The sequence below is a fragment of the Cricetulus griseus genome, chromosome 4, assembly GCF_003668045.3.
Source record: "Cricetulus griseus strain 17A/GY chromosome 4, alternate assembly CriGri-PICRH-1.0, whole genome shotgun sequence".
NCBI classification, from domain to species: domain Eukaryota; kingdom Metazoa; phylum Chordata; class Mammalia; order Rodentia; family Cricetidae; genus Cricetulus; species Cricetulus griseus.
In genome coordinates, this window is record NC_048597.1 from 92,751,669 (window position 1) to 92,770,529 (window position 18,861).

At 53.2% G+C, this 18,861-nt stretch overlaps 1 protein-coding gene across 3 annotated transcripts in view; it reads right to left on the minus strand.

Moving 5' to 3' along the window:
• Kiaa1671 (KIAA1671 ortholog) overlaps window positions 1-18,861 on the minus strand; it is a 91,269-nt gene that overhangs the window by 25,809 nt on the left and 46,599 nt on the right. Inside the window, exon 1 of one of the 3 annotated variants that reach the window (XM_035443495.1) lies at window positions 10,577-10,858. The exons of the other annotated variants lie outside the window; for them this stretch is intronic. Coding sequence (XP_035299386.1) covers window positions 10,577-10,858 — 282 coding nt within the window. Of the gene's footprint in view, window positions 1-10,576; window positions 10,859-18,861 lie in introns of those variants that run through there. 3 annotated transcript variants of the gene reach the window in all.

Here is an 18,861-nt window from a genome sequence, read left to right on the forward strand (position 1 = left end):
TCTACTATGTGGGGACAGGTTCAGAAATACCAAGCTCAACTTGGAAGGACAAGTGTGGGAACTCAGAGCTGGCTGGACCCCAGTCCAATGCCACATGACCTGGTTATCCATTGCATGTCTCTGGGCCTTGAAGTGTTTGCCCAGGAGAGACTGCATGAGAATATATAGAAAGGCATTATGAAAACCCAATGAGACGGATGCTTCATACAATCTGGCTCACGGCACAGGACAGACACACCAGGGACTCATGTTCCCTCCCCATCTCGTGGCTCCTGTAGTTGAGCCCAAGATGACCACACAGCCTGCAGCTCTGGGATGGCTCTGTGGTTTTGCTGCGTGATCTCAGGCAGGCCACTTGGTCCCTCTGAACCTCAGCTCCCATACCTATACAGTGGTGTGATAACAGGTAGATGTGAAGACCACCAGAGCACTGTGTAGTACTGGCACGCAGTAGGTGCTCAATACATACTAGCTGCCATCATCCTGGCTGTGAGCTGTGCTGTGAGCTGTGCTGTGGTAGCTGTCTGGCTCTCCATGGGAAACTGGATGGGCAAAGTGAAGGGGAGGCTGCCCCTGGTAGGAAATGCTCTTTCTGTCCTCTTCCGGCACTGACACCTGTCAGACAGGAAAAGCCGCTGCCTCTTCCACAACATCTAAAAGGTCTTATTTCCCCAATTAAGAGGTGCTAATTAGTCACACATGTCTGGCATCGATACTTTAGCCTGGAGAGTGGGAAGGAAATCTGAACAGTGTGAAGACAGCAGGAAAAATAGGCAGCCGCTGCTACTAGAGTCGCCCACAGCCATCCCCACACGGAAGACACCGGACCCAGAGGCTGCACCCTTCAGACACACTGCAGTTAGGCCCAGTTCCCACAGACGGAACACACAGAGCAGCCCAAGACCTAACTATGGCTGCTGCACCATCTTCATCTCCACAAGCCTACAAGGTGTGTCCCTGTCAGTGGCTTACACTGGACTGTATAGAGGATGAGGAAAGGGACTGGGATTGTCACAAGCTAATGCCAGGTGTGACAAGGGATGCTCCCTTGGGCTGGTGTGGCACCTGCTGGGAGAGACAGGGTAACCAGGATTTAAAAGGCGTTGGCGAATGCCAGAGTCACCCTGGCGTAGGATCTCTCCACCAACCTGGACATGAGTCTGTGTATTATGCTCTTCTGAGCTGGGAAGGAACTGAGGATGTAGCTCAGTTGGTAGGCTGCTTTGCTTAATATGCACCAAGTCCTGAGTTCAAACGCTAACACTGCATAAACTGAATGTAGTGGATGGAGTAAGCATCACATCCTAATGCCACAAGGAGAAAGCAGGGTGAGGAGTCCAAGGTCGTTCTCCTCAGAGCAATGAGTTCAGGGCCAGGGTGAGCAGTCTAAGATAGCCTAGGAGGGAGAGAGGGAAAGGAAAGGGAGGGAGGGAGGGAGGGAGGGAGGGAGGGAAAGGAGAGAGGAAAGGAGAGAGGAAAGGAGAAGGAAGGGGGAAGGATGGCACAAGCTGGCAGGAGTGTGAGCTGGAATGTACACCCACCATACCGCCTGGCTGCCTCCCCTCTCTGAGCCCGGGACCCCCACGGCCCCTCAGGCCAGAACAGACCTTGGTCTGTTCAAGCATCTTGGTCTTCCACAGCATAGACAGTGAGCTGCTGACTCTAGGGTCCCTGGGGCCTGATTCCACTTCAACAAACTGATAATGTTAAGGACAAAATTACCAGCTTTGAAAAATAGTAAAGGGACAGACCTTGTGCAGTCATGTGACTACAAGAGCATGGTGTCTTGCTTTCTCTTGCCTCTCTCTCAACACTGAGACACAGGTCCCACCCTCATAGCTCTCCTAGACTGCTCTTCAGTCACCAAGAGTGAAAAAACATATCTGAGTGCCAGGCCCTATGACAGTCTCACTAATTAAACTCTACAGGTTTGCTTGATTCAGAAAAATCTCCACTCACTTATGACAGGAGTTCACACCAGGCCCAGGCCCAGGCCTCACAGTTCATCAGTTACAGCTGGGGCTGGGGATCTACTACAAAGGGGTCCTGTGGCTCTGGCTGAGTCACCTCCTTCTCTGGGCCTCAGCTTGCCCCTGGGAACAAAGGGAGATGGCAGAAGTTTTCTTTTCTCTGTCCACCTTGCTGTTTGTAGACTCCTGGGGTCTCTTTCAGGCCTGCCCACCTTGTCTGTTCAGAGTGTGTGTGAAACACATGACTTCACGGCCATTTCCCTCTGCCCAGTGAAACCAGGGGAGGGCACATATAAAGTTTACTTCCTATACCTTGCAGAACAGGCTTTTGATCGAATCCAGGGAGCTAGCTCTGAGTGGGAAAGGCAGCCAGGGGCATTTCCTACAGTGTTATGCAAGACAGCCTGCACAGCCAGATACATTTGCACTCTGGTTTTCTTTCATTTTGGTTTGCTTTTGAGACACATCTTGCTATAGGACCCAGGCTGGACCCCACACTCGGGATCCTCCTGCATCAGCGACCCAGGTGCTAGGAGCACAGATACCATACTCCTATACCACACCACCGAGTCCTACAGCCAGTGAAGACTACCGGATCCTGCATCTTGGAAGCGTGTGTCTACACACATTAACAACCTTAAAAAAGGACACTTCACAGCTGATGTGTGTATTCATTGCCGTGGGACATGCCCACTCAGGTCAGCGAACACATCTACAGAGGCTTCCTCCTCCACTAAGGTCTCAGGAGCACAGGAAGCCTCGGGTAATCTCTGGCATTAGCTGGGGCAGAGCTGCACAATTAAAGGCTCTGAGAAGTCCTGTGTTAAAAACTAAGGCTTAACCAAGTGGTTCTTAAAGGGCCCATTTCTGCTATTCTTTTTTGATGGAACAGTTTTCAACAGGCCAAGGGCTCCAGCAAAAGACTTACACAAAGAGAAAAATGAAGAGTATTAACTGTGACAGCAATGCTCAACTTCGACAGTGTGTGTGGCAAGGGGTGTTCTAGTCCTGACACCCTGAGAGAAAATTAGGAAGTCAACCTTGGACCCTCACTCCCCCAAGGGGTGCCTTCACACCCATTTCCTGTGTCTCTCCACAGTCTCCAGGGGCATCTTGTGGATGAACAGATGAAAGACAAGGCTTGACCACAGGCACGGGGGTATCAAGCTGCCTATGTGGGACTTGATCCTGGATCAGTCTTGACTCTGGCGTGCATTCACCCTGTTTTGCCACTCTAGGGGGTTCAGGTTGCAGCCTCTACCCAAGAACCAGCACCTTCCACAGCAGCAGCCACCTGCCCCAGTCCCAGACCAGCCTGGGCTGTTTGAACAGCCACCGCGCACCTATACTGCCAGGGGTCCCTGGGTCACAATCAGTGACTTGCAAGAGGAGACAGCAGAGCTTCCCTTGAGGCCACCATGTCTGTATCTTGTTTATTACACTGATTAAGGGAGGTGGGATGCAGGATGGAGCAAGTGTGTGTGTGTGTGTGTGTGTGTGTGTGTGTGTGTGTGTGTGTTTCCTTTGCAAAGGAAAGTCACAACCACCTCCCTCCCCGCCATCACTGCATTGTCATAGTAAAGGTGTGGGGGGAGTTCCCTGGAACTTGGGTGCCCACAAGTGCCTGAGATGGTGCCCGCTGTCCTGGGCCCAGCAGGTCCCTACAGCTTCCAATTTGGTATCAGGCAGGTGAAGAGCCCTTCTCACCAGCCAGAACTGATGTCACCTCAGGAAAACAGTCAGCAAGGGAGTAGGGTGGGCCCTTCCTCTCGATGGTCCCAGAACCTGCCTTTCTTGTCCTTGGTAGGGATGGGGATGGGGAGGGGAAGTGGGAGAGTACCTTCTCCCTGATGCCTAAGGATCAACTTGACATCCACTCCTCATATCTCAGACTGTGAACATGGGTTCAAGTTCAAGCTGTGGCCTTCAGCAGCTTGCTTTGGCCCTCGTTGCATCTTCTTCCTCATAGAAGAGGGTGGTGGCAGAACTGCATAGGGCTGTCCTAACATTGTGCAAGAGGACTCCTGTAGCATGCTGGAGGGGATGCCAGTGGCACCACCGCCGTCCTCCAAGATGTGCTAAGTGTATCTCAAGGAAACGGAGGCCAACCTGTCTGTGGTTAATGACAAAGTCAGGATTCAAACCGAGGGGAGGGAGAACCAGGCCCTGAACCCAATTTAACTGGAAAACCCCGTTTTCCCTCAACCAAGAAAGGTCAGCAGGAAACACCAGACCAGTGTTCGTAAAATAAAAACACTTTTTCACAAACTTTGCTTCCTCTCTCTTTTTTTCTCTTTCTTTTCTTTCTTTTTCTTCTTTCGTTTTTTAGGCAATCTTAGGTATCCCAGGCTAGCCCCAAATTCATTATAGCCAAGAATAGCCTTGAACCCTAATCGCCCAGCTCTCTCTCTCCCATGCGAGTACCAGGATGACATGCATGTGACACCATATCCAGTTTGTGCAGTGCTGGGGATTGAACTCGGAACTTGGGGCATTTCTAGACAAGCATTCAAGCCACTGAGCCACATCCCAGAAGTCACAACTTCCAATTCCTGGGAACATCTGCTGCAGGATCTTCCTTTCCAGGAGCAGGATAGTGGGGCATGAGTCCTTGCCTGGAGACTGCTGCTGGGAACAAGCCACCCCCACCCCCCAGGCTCTCCTGTGTGGTGAGTCCACTGCTGTTTACGCTGCTTCATGCATACATGATGAATGCAATGAGCTAAACAGGATGATGAACAAGACTTTGGATCCAAGCAACGCACTCCGCCCAAGCAGCAGGTCACTGCTGACTCCTAAAAGGGCAGCTTGTTCAGAAGTCTCTGGGATCCTGAATGCAGGCTGGGGGGCACAGCCCAGCCTCCTTCACAAGCAAGAACCTGGCAGCTAAGAAAAGCATCCACTCAATAGGACCCTGGGTAGGTCCCTTGACCATTCCTGAGCAACTGAGTGGGAAGTTTGTATCTGTTACCTCATACCTAACAAATTAGCCTCAACAACCATTCATGCATTCGCGCTGTTGCCAGACCTATGGATCAAGGAAGTCGTTTGATGAATGACTACCTCAGGGGTTTCTCTTGAGGCTGGCCAAGGTAAAGCCTCAACCTTCAGCCTGGGAACCTGCATTCAGGTGCATTCTCCCAGCCTTGGAAGAGCCAGTCCCCTCATGACAGTTAACCAAAGGTTTCTGATCCCTGCCCTGTGGCCTGTCAATACAGTTGCTCCAGAATCCTCAGGGCATGGCAGATACTTCTGAGACTGACTGGTCCAAGACAGAGGATGGTGAGGGAGAGCTGGGGCATGTGCAGAGCCAGCTGATCCAACAAGTCGGATGGGAAGCTTCTAGGAGCTGGTGATTGAGGGCTGTGTTTGTTACCTATGAGAGGGGCCTCACAGTTTACAGTTTCAGACTGTCATGGTGGGAGGTTCTCTGCACGAAGGGGCTCTCTCACCTCACACTCAGGAAGCAGACATCCTGGGCCGAATCACCTTCAATCCTGCTCCTAGGACACAGCTCTGCTAGCCAGCTCATGTTGCCTAAAGGTCTCATGACCCAAAATGGTGTCAACAGCTGGGGACCAAAGGCTCAGACATAGCCCTTACCAGTACCATAGCTTTTTGTTTTGGCTTTCTGAAGCAGGCTCTGGTGTAGCCCAGGTTAGCCTTGAATTCCTTATATAGTCAAGGATAAACTTGAACTCCTGATCCTCCTGCCTCTAATTCCTCAGCTGCAGGGCTGAAAATATGAGCCACCATGACTGGAAATCTATGATTACCTCATCATCATCTACATCTATGTGTGGACTGTGAAAACAACACAGAATAGAACATTTCCCAGTCAGTGTTCAGCTGACTTGTGACTTGACAATGGAGTGATTACACCACAGGAATGGGCAATGCTTTAGACCAAGGTGCATACCACCCTGAAATCAACCTAGTGTGAGCCACTCTTATGCTTTCTTCACATTGCCCAAACACAACGCTCCCTGAGACACTGAACATTCCAGACTTCCTTCCTGATATGCCTAGCTTCCTGCAGAGGAAGCAACAGGCCTTTGTCTGAATAAAACATCTCATCTGTGGAGTTGCTGAAGGAGGGAGGAAGTGAGAACCCCAGGGGCCTTGAACACAGGCTAGAGAGGCCAGAGCAGCCACAGGCCACAGGACTGTAGCATTTCCACAGCTCCAAATGGGACAATACCCAGTGTCCAGACAGATGGTAGGTAATGGAGTTCACAGACACCAGCAGGGCCGCATGGCACCTGGGCGCAAACACTTCTCACTAGACCCATGAGGACCTGGCTGGTCCATTTCTTTAAGGCAAAAAGCGAGAGGGCTGGAGTTTGTTTGGGAGAGGAAAGGAAAAACAAGACAGGAAGGAAACGGCTTAGATGCCAAGTGGAGGGAGATTGGACTTTGCCTTGTTTTCTCACATGTTCCTGTATTTTCCACATGGAAAATGAACACACCCCACTTTGGGGGCAGGGAGCAGGGACCCAGCAGCTCCCAGGGGAGCAGCCAAGTCTATTGTCCTACCCCCAATGTAACTCCAGAGGCACCTGCTCTGGGGCCCAGCCTTGGGCCCCTCTGGGTCCACAAAGGGACCATTGTTCTTTACCAAGTGACATCATTCTGCTGCCAGGACGGGTGAAAAGAGACCTGAGTTTGGGAGGGGCCTGGCCAGAAGAAAACTGTCTGTCTTGCACGCCATGGACAAGTGACATCATGCCAGCCCTGGGGTGCAACTGGAAGCCTGGATACCTGGCAGAGGACTCTGGGTGGGCAGTGGCAGGAGAGGGAGGAGGGGCTACATGGCTGAACTGATCATACCTCTGCAGGGCCAGTATCTAAGAGAAATGCAAAAACTGTGCCCAGTATATAGTAGATGCTTAAGAGATACAATGTGCCTGTACCTGGGACACAGAAGGCACTCAACAGAAGATGCAACAACCATGCTCGGAACACAGAAGGTGCTCAATAAGTACATAACTAATTCTATCCTCATCCAACATTCCACACAGGCCCACAGTGATGACCTTCTGGTCCCAAATCTTCAGAGAGTGAAGCTCCCAGCCCTGCCTGGCCAGGCCCTGTCCATCTCCCTGTCATACTGATGAACTTGTCCCATTCACTGTCACAGTCACCCTGGCTTTCTGCAGCTCTTCTCACATACCAGGCTCAGCACTGCTATCTGATGCACCACACTGGCCTCAGGCCTCCTTGGTACATTGAGCATCACTTTGTGACTCCCTAACCATCCCTGGGGCCCCCTGCAGCCCCTTTGCACTTCTTTGAGAGCCAGCACAATGAGGAAGGTCACTGTTTGTTTGCTTCCTATGCCTCTGTTTCTGGTAACCCTGGGAGGCAGGGACCACTCAAGTGGTACCTGTCCCCAAGGAGTGACAGGGAGGAGATGGCTAGTGACTGGGTAAGATCTTCTCTCGCCCATGCTCACCTGCCTCTTCCAGGACAGACCCCAGACTATCTGTGTCCTAAGGCCCAGTCACTCATTCTCCTTGAGCCTTGGTTTACTCCAGGGCAGAGGTAAGAACTGAGGGTGGAAGGGAGGCGGGGCCAGACCACAGGACAAGAAGTCATAGCTTCCTGGGTCAGGTGAGGCAGGGGGATGACTTGGCCTTTGGGCTGCTGGATGGACTATACTGGACAGGGAAGGGCCTGGTGTGGTGGTTAGAACAGTGGCCACAGGGAGACATGTGTGTCCATCCTACACAACACTTGGAGCCTCACTCACAGATCAATTAAGCTAGGGACTTGGAGGCAGGGTCACCCTAGGTTATCCAGGTGGCCTGGAAGTGTCTTAACTGAGGGGTGCCACCACAGCTAAGTGCAGCCTGGGGCAAAGGTGGTGGGGTCCAGACCTGTGGGCACTTGCCTGGAGAAGTACTCAGGAAGGGGCTGGCTGTGCACACCACACATACACACCTACTCCCCTCCACACACACACAGACATACCACACACACACATCACAGACACAGACACACATATCACAGACACACCACACCACACATACACCACACACACATCACAGACAGCACAAACACACAGTACCACACACACACATACACACACACCATGGATAGACCATACCACATACATACCACATACCCCCCCAACACACACACCACACCAGAGACACCACACACACACACACACACACACACACACACACACACACACACACATACTCTTCAAGGTCTTCCTCATGTCCTGGTCTCCTGAGACTGACACTGCCATGTACTTCTGTATCCCCCAAGTCCCCATTCTGTCCCTCCCACCCCTAGTTCCCTGGGTCTCTAACACATTCAGTCTCCTTTCCCTGCACAGTGACCCATCCTCCCTCCTGGGGCCTGGACAGAGTATTGTTTTATTTTCCTCCTTTCTTATCTGGGACAGCTAGAGGCCAGCCATCAGCCAACAACTCCAAGGCTGGCTTGGGGAGATGTTTCCAGCCAGGCTGCCACGGATCTTCCTGTAAACACAGCCTGAGGCCCTTTTCTGGATGAGCAGAGCTGAGGGAGATGGTTGAAGTAAATCTGTAGGAGGAGGATCAGTGCCCAAAGCCCCACCCGCTCCTGCCCACATGCTCTGAGGCTTATGAAGCTCCCACCCATAAGACAAATATTTAAGAGAAGTCTAGAGTGAAAGGGGTGTGTGCAGATTCCCCACTTCATTGGAAACTTCTCAAAGGCAGTTTGAGAGAAAGGACTTGGTTGTCACGCACACGAGCCATACAAAGCCCAGGTGTCACACCCGCTGCTTCAATGTGGCTTGTCTGCCCGATGTCCCATTTCTCAAAGGGGAGAAAGAAGATCCAGAGAGGGCAGAGGGTGCTGGCCCACCCCAGGTCACAAAGCTGGGAGGAGGTGGGCTGGGATTCCAACCTCATGCAGGGGGATCTGCAGTAAAACACAAATCCCTACACCACACAGTAGGGCATCTTGGCACCCAACAGATGCTCACCCACTATGTGCCAGCAGGGTGCTGATGGGTTCACTCCATCTCAGAACAAGGGCATAGTCCCCTCACTGGACAGAGGGAAACTGAGGTTTAAGAATGGGTTGAGCCAATGCCAGCCATGCCTGCCACAAAGCAGAAGCCAAGCATAAGTGGGAGGGACCTGGAGGCCCACACTAATTCAACATGTATTCACATTGCAGAGTGCCCGGCCCTGGTTGCCTCGTGTGAAAGTGTGGGGCCTGAACTCTATCAGTCACTCGTTCACTTGTGTGGCCACTGGGGAGGCTGGCCTGTCACTGTGTGAGCATGTTCCACAGGCACAAAGATTTAGGGCAGTGTCCAAAGTCACACAGCACTTGAAGGATTGGGGCAGAGGGCAGGCAACAGAACCAGTGTCACCAGAGAGAATCCTGGTGAGCTGGGCACAGAGGAACAGACAAAGACGGGGAAACTGAGACAGAGAAGAAAGATTATCTTCCTTCCTTGGGCTAAGTTGCCCCTTTCAGAGAATGGGTGGGGCTCTGACTTATGAACTCAAGCCCCAAAAGAGTGCAGACCCCCACACAGGACGCACCCTTGACCAGCCTCTTAGCATAGCTTTTGGCCTGGGTGAGCCCCTGCCTGGTTGTTTTGTGACTCAGGCCAGTGGAGGAGAGCCTAGTCTCTGCAGCTCTGGGAGAAGTTGTAAGCTCCCAGGGTACCTTGCTGTGCGGAGGGTCTGCCCAGGGTTACCTCACCCAACACTGGTCCTATAATGGCCACTGGTTCTGGTGACCCAAGGAGCTGGCTGAGCCCTGTGCCTGGCCTCGAATGCTCCTGAGAACTGGGCCAGCTCAGCCCAGGGCAGAGGCCAGCTCTCTGAAGACACAGGACACTGTAGCTAAGTTCAATCCTGGTTATTGACGTGATGAGTGTCCCCGAAGTTACCAAAGGTCCGAGCCAGACTTCTCTCCCAGCCGGACTTCCCGCACCTCGCTGCGTGTGCCCATTCAGCTGCCCTTCCTTCTCCAGGCCTGCCTGATGCCACCTGCTCAGCTTTCTACTCACTGGGGCTCCCACTGCCCTGGTCTCCCAGCCCTTAAAAGAGACAGCATGGAAGCCAGTAGCTGGGCCTGAGTGCTCCACCCTCACGAAGCCTGAGCTCCCAGGCCAGTGAGACAAACTACCTGCTACCTGGCCCCCTAAGGCTTTTTCCCCTCAGAAATCACACAAGATCTCACTTTTTGCTCAACAGCAAACTGACAACAGCCTTAACACAGAATGTGTGTGATGAGACCACTTGGTCACTCTGGGAGGGCAAGAGGAGATAGAGCAGGTGTCAAATAAGCTTCCCTAAAAATAGAGATATGAGCATGTGTTGTGGGGGCTGCAGTGTCCTCAAGCAGCCCTGCTCACAGACAAGGAGCCTTGAGTTGGTTCCCCATCACTGTCAAGGAGGGGGTGTTACACCTCCAGGGCAGCCAGCTGAGCCTTCTACTTCTCATCAGTGTCCCAGGGCCACTCTCCCAGACAGGGAAGAAGTCCTTCCCTGGCTGCTGCTGCTAGCCAGCCCCCTCCCAGGAGTCCGAGGGAAGGGACCTTCCCAGGGTAGCCCTGCTATTTCAAACCACACACATCCCCAGCTTACAAGATCGGGTGCCTCGGAGTCCGGCTGTCTCTTTCTAAGGGATGAGAACCTCTGTTGGCTGCGGACGGAGAAGCGGCGGAAGGATTCCCGACTCCGAGAGGCCAGGTGTCGGAAGGAGGAGGCGCGCTTGAACGGGTTGCGGCTGGCAGTCTCCCCGCTCCTCTCGGTGCCCACTGTGGCTGTCACAACGTGCAGAGCCTCTTGAAAGGACCGTCTCACTGTGCCCACCCACTGAGTCATGTGTGTCTGGGCCACGGAGAGTTTGTCACCCAGGTAATCCATGAGGCCAGCCTGGAGGAGGGGGCAGGCGGAGGTGGTTAGGACGCCAGCGCTGCCAGGGTCCTGGTCCCTCTGTCAGTCGTAGCCGTCCTTGGGAAGAAGTTCTGGGCTCCGACGGAAAACCCGGCAAAGCGCATCAGCCCCAGTAAAGTAAACATGGCCCAACAAGAAACCGCGGGTCACAGAAAACGGGGACAGTGACTGGTCAGTAGCAGGTCACCAGCGAGAGCATCAAGTCAGCCAATCAGGACGTCCAGTTCTAGTCCCCGGGGCCAACACTGCTGGATTCGAGAAGCAGGTGGCTATGAGGAGCAGGACGAGACGGTTGGCACCCCAAACTCACTTCCCTCCATGCAGGTAGACCTCCCAAGCACACCTGGGTGCCGCCACCCACCACCGCCTGTCCCTGGCAGGTTCTTCTCACCTAAACCCCGAGGACTTCCAGTCCTCGAGCTGGAGACGCTAAACCCGAAGCTGCATCTGCCGGCCAGCAGGCAGCGCACGCACTTCCGGAGGGAGGCAGCCACCCGGCCTGGGTCCCCTGGCCCGGCAGCCCGGAATGACATCAGCCCCCTGTCTTGGCTAGGGGTGCACAGCCCAGGAATGCAGGAGGGGCCTCGGCGGGAGGTGGCCGCCTGGGAGCTGGCGTCAGCCCCAGTTTTGTTGGTTTTTTTTTCCCCCTAAGTCTCAACTCGCTCGATCACTGTCCCTCGGGGACTTCATGTGCCAGACTGCCTACCCACCCCAGTCGGCAATGTGCAGAAATGCTGTTGCTGGGCGTGCGGGTGTGTGCGAACCAGTGTGCGCGCATGTGGGGGCATGTGCGTGGGAGGCGCGGCTGCCCCAGGGAAGTGGAGGGGTGCCTGATCTGGCTTGTGCCTCTGGGGCTTCAGGTGGAGTCTGAGGACCTGTGGCTGGCTGTCAGTCTGTCTCCCTCTCCTGGTGGCGTCTTCTGCTTCCTCTCCCTGCATCTTACACTTGCTGAGCTCCAGGCTAAAATCCCTCTACCAGCCCCTCCCCCTCTCAGCAGCCCCAGCCGCTTCTCCTGGAGGGTCGGGGAATGCAGGTGACTGGCCCTGTGTTCCCCAAAAGGGTGGATCTGGGGCTGAGATGCCTGTATTTCGGTACAGGCAGGGTTACCATGGCAACCTGGGGGCACATCATCTGCCCCTTCCCCACACTGGGCACAGGAGCCATGGGGATGATTCATATGTTTGGGGATCACATGACTCACTGGGTTTAACCCTTAAGGGCTGGAGCATGTGTGTGTGTGTGTGTGTGTGTGTGTGTTGTGTGTGTGTGTGTGTGTGTGTGTGTGTGTGTGTGTGTGTGTGTGTGTGTGTGTGATAAAACAGAAGAGGGTGAGGACTGGACAGGGAGGGGGATCAATGTTGTGGGAATTCTGGACCTTCCTGTCAGGATCTACACCCCTCTCTGTCCCTTCTACAGGTGAGGAAATGCCAGTTCCCAGAGGTGGATTCACTTGTCCGAGGTCACACAGCAACAAGGTTATCATGGTTTGCTTGGAATGGCTCCCTCTCCACTGTTGTGTGCAGGTCTGACCCCGTGCCTGGCCCACTGTGAGGGCTCCAAAGTATTGACTTTTCAAATGCCAGGCAAAATCCAAGGTTGAAATCCACATCTGCTCGATTGCCTGGTTTGATCTCTGGCACCATCCCCTTGCTCTCTCCTGAATAAATATTTGCTCTCTAGACACCAGCCTTGCCATAGTAAGTGTACCCTGAAGGCCCCTCTGACAGTGTCTACAGACTGAAGGTCTAGAATCCCACATCCTCCTGCTCCCCATAACAGCCCTCTGTGGTCCTCATTCATTTAAATGAGTGTGCCTCCTCTGGCCCTGTATTATTATGGAGGGTCACAGGGATGCAACGTGGCTACTGACTGAAGAATCTTCCAAGGACCCCATTCACCAAAAGGAGAGACTGAGGCCCAGAGAGCTGAGTCACGTACAGGGTTGTGTTCTGTGGGCTGCCTCACAGATGACTCCAACCATCACTCACACCAGGGATCCCCGCTTATTCTTACACTGGGAGTGCCCCTCCCACAGTGTATCAAGATTGGTCCCCAAATTCAGCTCTCCTGGGTGGCTCTGGGGCATGCTGGTGGCAGCCATGATGGATGCTCAGGTGGGGTCCTGGGAAAGGCCCACAGGAAGAGACCAGGGTTCTATGCTAGCATGTGGCTGACCACTGGATGGAAACAGTACCTGACCCCAGTCAGACCCCAGGACAAGAACCCTGGCCAACTTCCTGATCAGAATCTTGTGGAGACACTAAGCTTGGCCACTCATCCAAGCTGCCATCATTCTCCTGGCCCTGATCACAAGATGTGCAAAGATCTTGAGGCAAGTCAGAATCGGAAAATGTGGATGTGAAAAGAGGTTGGCTCATAGCAGAGGGAGGGCCTCTGACTCCTGAGGTGAGACTGTGTGCCCTGTAGGTGAGATGTTACCCCAGCCTGCACCCCTGCATGTAGATGAGGAAACATGCCAGAGGAGGCCAGTCCCCACCTCCATCTGTGTCCGGCTCCATCTCTAGCCCCTAAAGGCTGCAGCACCCACAGTGGCCTCCATAAGAAATTCACAGTAAACCCCTGCACCTCAGGCCTCACAGACCTCCCCAGGTAATCAGGAATATAAAGGAGGCAGGAGGGGACAGTCTATGGTCACTGACTCCACAGTTCATGGACATCGCGTGAGAATCCACCTGGGAAGGAAGAACACACAGCGGCTGGATGCCACAAAGAGTCCCTCACAAAGTGTTCAAATAGGAACAAGAAGCCGGGTGCTCAGCCAAGAGAGGTGGACGGGCTGGGGCTGCCAGGGTGTCCAGATCTAGGGGTGGAGGGGGGCTCCGTCATACTGACCACACTGACCTTGGCTTTTCCAGGTCTGAGAGTCTCTGTTCTTCCTGGGATTTTGCTTTGATTTTTTAAAATGTACTCATTTAAAAATAATATTTAACTTGATTACTGTTTTGTTGTTTGCTGGCCTCACCTTACCCTGGCCTCTCCACACTGGATTAGCTAAATCAAGTCATGATCTGCTACTGGTTTTAATTAGCCATGTGCCCCTGAACATGTAACTAAATCTCTCCCATTTCTTCCACAGGTAAAACCACCAAGTGCATGCTTGTCGTGGATGTGGTTGGTTGACCACTTCCTCCCCTTACTTCTAGAGGGCGCACTTGCCCTTCTGCCCAAGTTGTGCCATCCCTAGAATACTGTCTGGCTCAGAGCTATACACAGGGACTCACCCCAATGACCAGTCAGTGAAGAAATTAAAACCCAGGTTCCCTGTCTGCAAGGAGTCTAAGCCAGCCATGAGCCATGTTGGCACAGATCTCAGCAGACACCTCTGTGTCCTCAGCGCTCTTCCTGCTCCACGCTTCACCTGGGAATGCCACCAGTATGGAAGTCCCCACCTGTTTCTGCAAACAAACAGCAAGCCAAGAGTGCTCTGCCACCATCATCCCTGTCCCCTGAGCACCAGCTATTGCCCAAATGCCACAGCACCCTGTCCCATACCATGTATCATGTCATTGACAGGGTTATGGTGCCACTGTAACACAATACCACGTGACGCCACAACGCAAAGTCATTACATCATCATACATGCCACCATGCTGCCTCACTGTCACTGAACTGCCTCCCTGCCACACCTCATCTGCTCCTGCCAATGATACAATAGACTCCATCCCATTTTACAGACTGGACAGTGCAGGGCACAGAGAAGTGACATGACCAGCCCAGTGTCACACAGCTATAAGTGGTGGGGTCACCAGCATGGCACAGGGAACACAGTGGATCCTGGCATTCAGCCTCCTTCAGAGAGACAGGAGCAGAAGAGAGTGGGGAGCCAGATGCTTGCTGTTCGCTCTGGCTTCCAGTGGCACCACGTGCTCTGGGAGTGGGGCTATAAAAAGCGTCACTCCTGAATCTGGGGCAGCACAGGCATGCCCCCAGAGGGCTGTTTCTGTAAATGCTATTCTCTCCAGGAAACTCTGGGGACACAGCCGGCATCCTGAAAGCAAACCTTCCTTGCACAAGGAATCTGCAAAACAGGGGTAACTGTGGGAACCCAGAAGGAACAGAGGATGTCAACCACAGTGTGAGGTGGGACAGGGAGCCCACAGGTCTCAAGAAGGGAAGAATTTGTCATTCATTCATTCATGCATGCATGCATGCATTCAACAAACACTCCACATACATGGAGCTGACATGGAACAAAGCTATGGCCGGTTCCTGAACAGTTCAGCCTGCCCCTCTGAATCTAAAGTAGTAAAGGAAAAGAGGGTCCCCCACAGGCCACCTCAAGCCCGGGCACCACCACTCCTTCCCAAATCTGGCTCAAGCATACACCCTCAAGATTTCCTGGGTTAGTGGAAAACACCAAAAGGAACAGCCCATGTGTCAGTGACTTAAGAGCCAGGGGCTGATGAACAACTAGGGGACAAATAGAGATGATGAACCCAAAGGAGAAACACACGGCTAAGCAAAGAGGATAGGTTACAATGAGGAGGTGGGATATCTGGGAGGGGTTCGGACATATGAATAGGAGCGCTTCCGGTACTGCAATGGGAACTGGTCAGGAAGTGTGGCCATATTTCAGTCTTGACTCTGGGAGGTGTGTGTACACACTACATACATCCCTTCCTAGAGTTAAAGCTTCTGCCTTCTCTTCTCCCTCCTAGACTTCCTCTTGCCTCACAGCCTGAGGCTGTTTCCCACTCTACCCAGGAGGTCTCACTTATCTCCACATTCCATCCAGGCTAAGGAAGTGGACTATTACACTGCTGATAAGAAAGCCATTACCCAAAGGTGTTCACAAGCTGGGAGCTGCCCACACCTCTCACCTCTCACCTACCTCACTTACTCCTCAGAGCAACTGCAGGGTGAGTGGGTGAAACCCTTCACAGCCACCCTTCCAGCAGGGCAGTGAGGTGAGGGGAGAGCTACAGGGCCATGCTCACACTCACTCACACTCACTCACTCCATGGATCGATTCCAGGCACCTTCACTGCTTCTTTCCCTCTCTGGGCAGAAGCCAGGAGTCACACACCATATGAGACCTTTCTGTCCCCAAGTCCTTTTCATGATGATGGTCACCACTCTATATGCCACTCTGAGTCCCCAGGGCTCCCTGAGAAACCATAAGCTACCCACAAGTCACACTGCCCACCCCACCCTCCTTCCAGCTAACAGCCTGGAGATGAATCCCCAGGTTCACACACATAAGGTATGGAAAAACCCAGTCTCCTTCCCCTGGGATGGAGCTTCGTGGCCCTAGGCCTGCCCTGTAGCTTAGGGTCTCCTCCAAGCCCAGCTCACTTATGCTCAGTCCCTGTTCCCTCAAGAGAGGCTGTAAAGGACTCAGTGTATGACTTGCTCGGGAGGGTCCTTGCTGATATAAGTCAGTACTGCATAAAACCACACAGAGGGGAGGGCCTGGGACTCATAGCACTCAGGGAATGGAGGCAAGACAATCAGGACTTCAGAGTCATCCTTAGCTAAATGGGGAGTTTGAGGCCAGCCTGGGCTACATGACATTTAATGTAGTAGGGCTAAGCAAACCCAGAGAGTTTGGCCCAGCACATGGCAAGCCTTCCCAGAGGTTGTGTGTGTGTGTGTGTGTGTGTGTGTGTGTGTGTGTGTGTGTGTGTGTGTGTGTGTGTGTGTGTGTGTTGGGGAGGGGGGTTGTCCCAAGTGATTGCCAATACTCTAGTCTTAGCTCATAATCTTGTTCAAAGACCTCCAGAGACCCTAGACACCATCTCAGAGGCAGGCCATGGGCACAGCTGTTCCGGACCACACATGCATGGGAAATCCACTGGATGACTGGTTCTGTGTAACAGATGCCTGCAGCCCAGAGCTTGATAACCTATGACTTCTTCTCACCCACTCATCTCCTGCTTGCTCTGGACACACTGGACAAACCACCATCTTGGAACACACCACATCATCCATGCCCTTTCTCCTCCACACATCCGCCACTCTGTTCCCTCCATAGCAACAGGGAAAGAATTCTGATAAGGAGAAACTACAAAATCTCTGCCTCCACTTTCAAAGTCCACCCTTCTATCCCTTTCACTCCTGGTCCCAAGATCAGGATGTGCTGTTCAGACACCCCCTCCTCTGAGAAGCCTTCCCCAAACCACTGAGCATACTGGGCCATGACTCAGTTTACCGACTAGTTGCTGAGCCTGGGCTCAGCTGGGCTGCATCTGGCTCACCCAGCATTCTCTCAGACACTCCCCATGCCCACCATGTAAACAGGAACCATTGAAGCCTGGACTCACAGAGCTCCCAGCATCCCTAGGCCAGTTTCCATAGCAACAGGGAAAGACTTCTGATAAGGGGAAACTACAGCATCTCGGCCTCCACCTTCAAATCCACCCAGGGTTATTTATAACCAAGCTGAGCACGTGGCCACTTCCTTGTGTTCGTTTATTCGTGTCCTCCAGCCGTCATTTCAGAGGCACGCTGTTAATTAACTTGGGCAAGGGAGGGGATCACCCAGAAAGGAGGGCTTTCGAGAAACAAGCAGAGGCGTAAGCAATCAGGTTTGGGTAGGAAGTGGCATTTCCCCCTCACTGTGGAATTCTGGGGTGTGGCTCTGCGGGGAGGCTGGTCTGGGAGACACAGCCCAACACAGGCACGAGGGCTTCAAATGTAGCCCAGCACCCTGAGTCACACCTGTACTCAAGAGAGCTGCATACCACCTTCCTTTCCACCCTCAGTGGACTTCAGGGTTTCATACCAATGAAGAAGGAACCATAGGAAGAACTGGGGGTGATGCCTGGCCCCCAGTACCTGGAGAAGGTACTGATTTCTGAGCTGCCCCCAGAGTAGCTTCCCAAGATCTTAGATTCACAGTGAAGGTGACAAGAAGGGGTTAGAAGGAGCTTGATGGATGGATGCAGCTGGGGTGATCCTGGGTGCAGGACCTACTGGCTAGGAGCACAGACAGCTGGAGCTGTGACAGTAGCTTGATGCAGTGAGTGTGAGCAGCCTGGGTTCTCACCAGTCTTCCTGGCAGATCTGCCAGTCTGTTAGGCTGTAACACAACACCTGAGGCTGGGAGGCTTATAGGAAAGGGAAATTGCAGTTCCCCACTCCAGAGCAGGGTGCTGGCATCTGGTGAGTCTTTCAGTTGCTGGTGGCTGAGGCTGATGACTGAGGTTCAAGAAAGGGACACTGTGCTCCCATGAGGGGGTACCTCTGCCCTGCCCTGTACTCTGTTTTCTGCCCAAGTTACAGAAGATCACAACACAGCCCCCGGGGGTAAACAGAGGGTGCACAGTGGAACCAGAAAATGGTGAGGGAACCACAGCAGCTTATGGGCACCTGCAGTCGCAGGACCCTCAAGCGGCAATGCAAAGAGAAATGGCTGGACCCCAGGGCATACCCACCTGCACCCACTGCCATCATCTGGTTACCCCTACCTCCACCTCATCATCTGGTTACCAGATCTGGACAGACCTGGCTCTGCCTCAAGAGATCCTCAAACTCCAGTGGCCAGCCTGGCTCACAAAGCTACCACTGGCCTCTCCCGGTCTTTGCTGTGTGGCCTGGGGCAAGTGGCTTGACTTCTCTGTTTGCTTATGTTTGGTGAAGAGAACAAAAATGGGACATGCCCCAAAGAGCCACAGAGAGAAACCTGAGAGAGAGAGAGAGAGAGAGAATATAAATGACCCTCTCATCCTATGTGAGGAAAACACACATGTGTACCACACAGATGAGGAAACAGTGAGGAGTGGAGGCTGGAGGATGCCCATTTGGTGGCCAGTCTGAGTGTGAAATCGTGCTCTGTCCACACTCTTAAGTAGCCACAGCTCAACAGACAAGGAGGTGATGACCCCTCTGATGTCCAGCACCCAACCCCATCATTTTATCACCGCTCCCTAGCCTTGTCCTTCTCCTCATAGTCAACAGTAGAGGCCTCCTCCAGCAGCGGTTGGAGGCTGTTCTCCTGTGCCGGGTTTCTC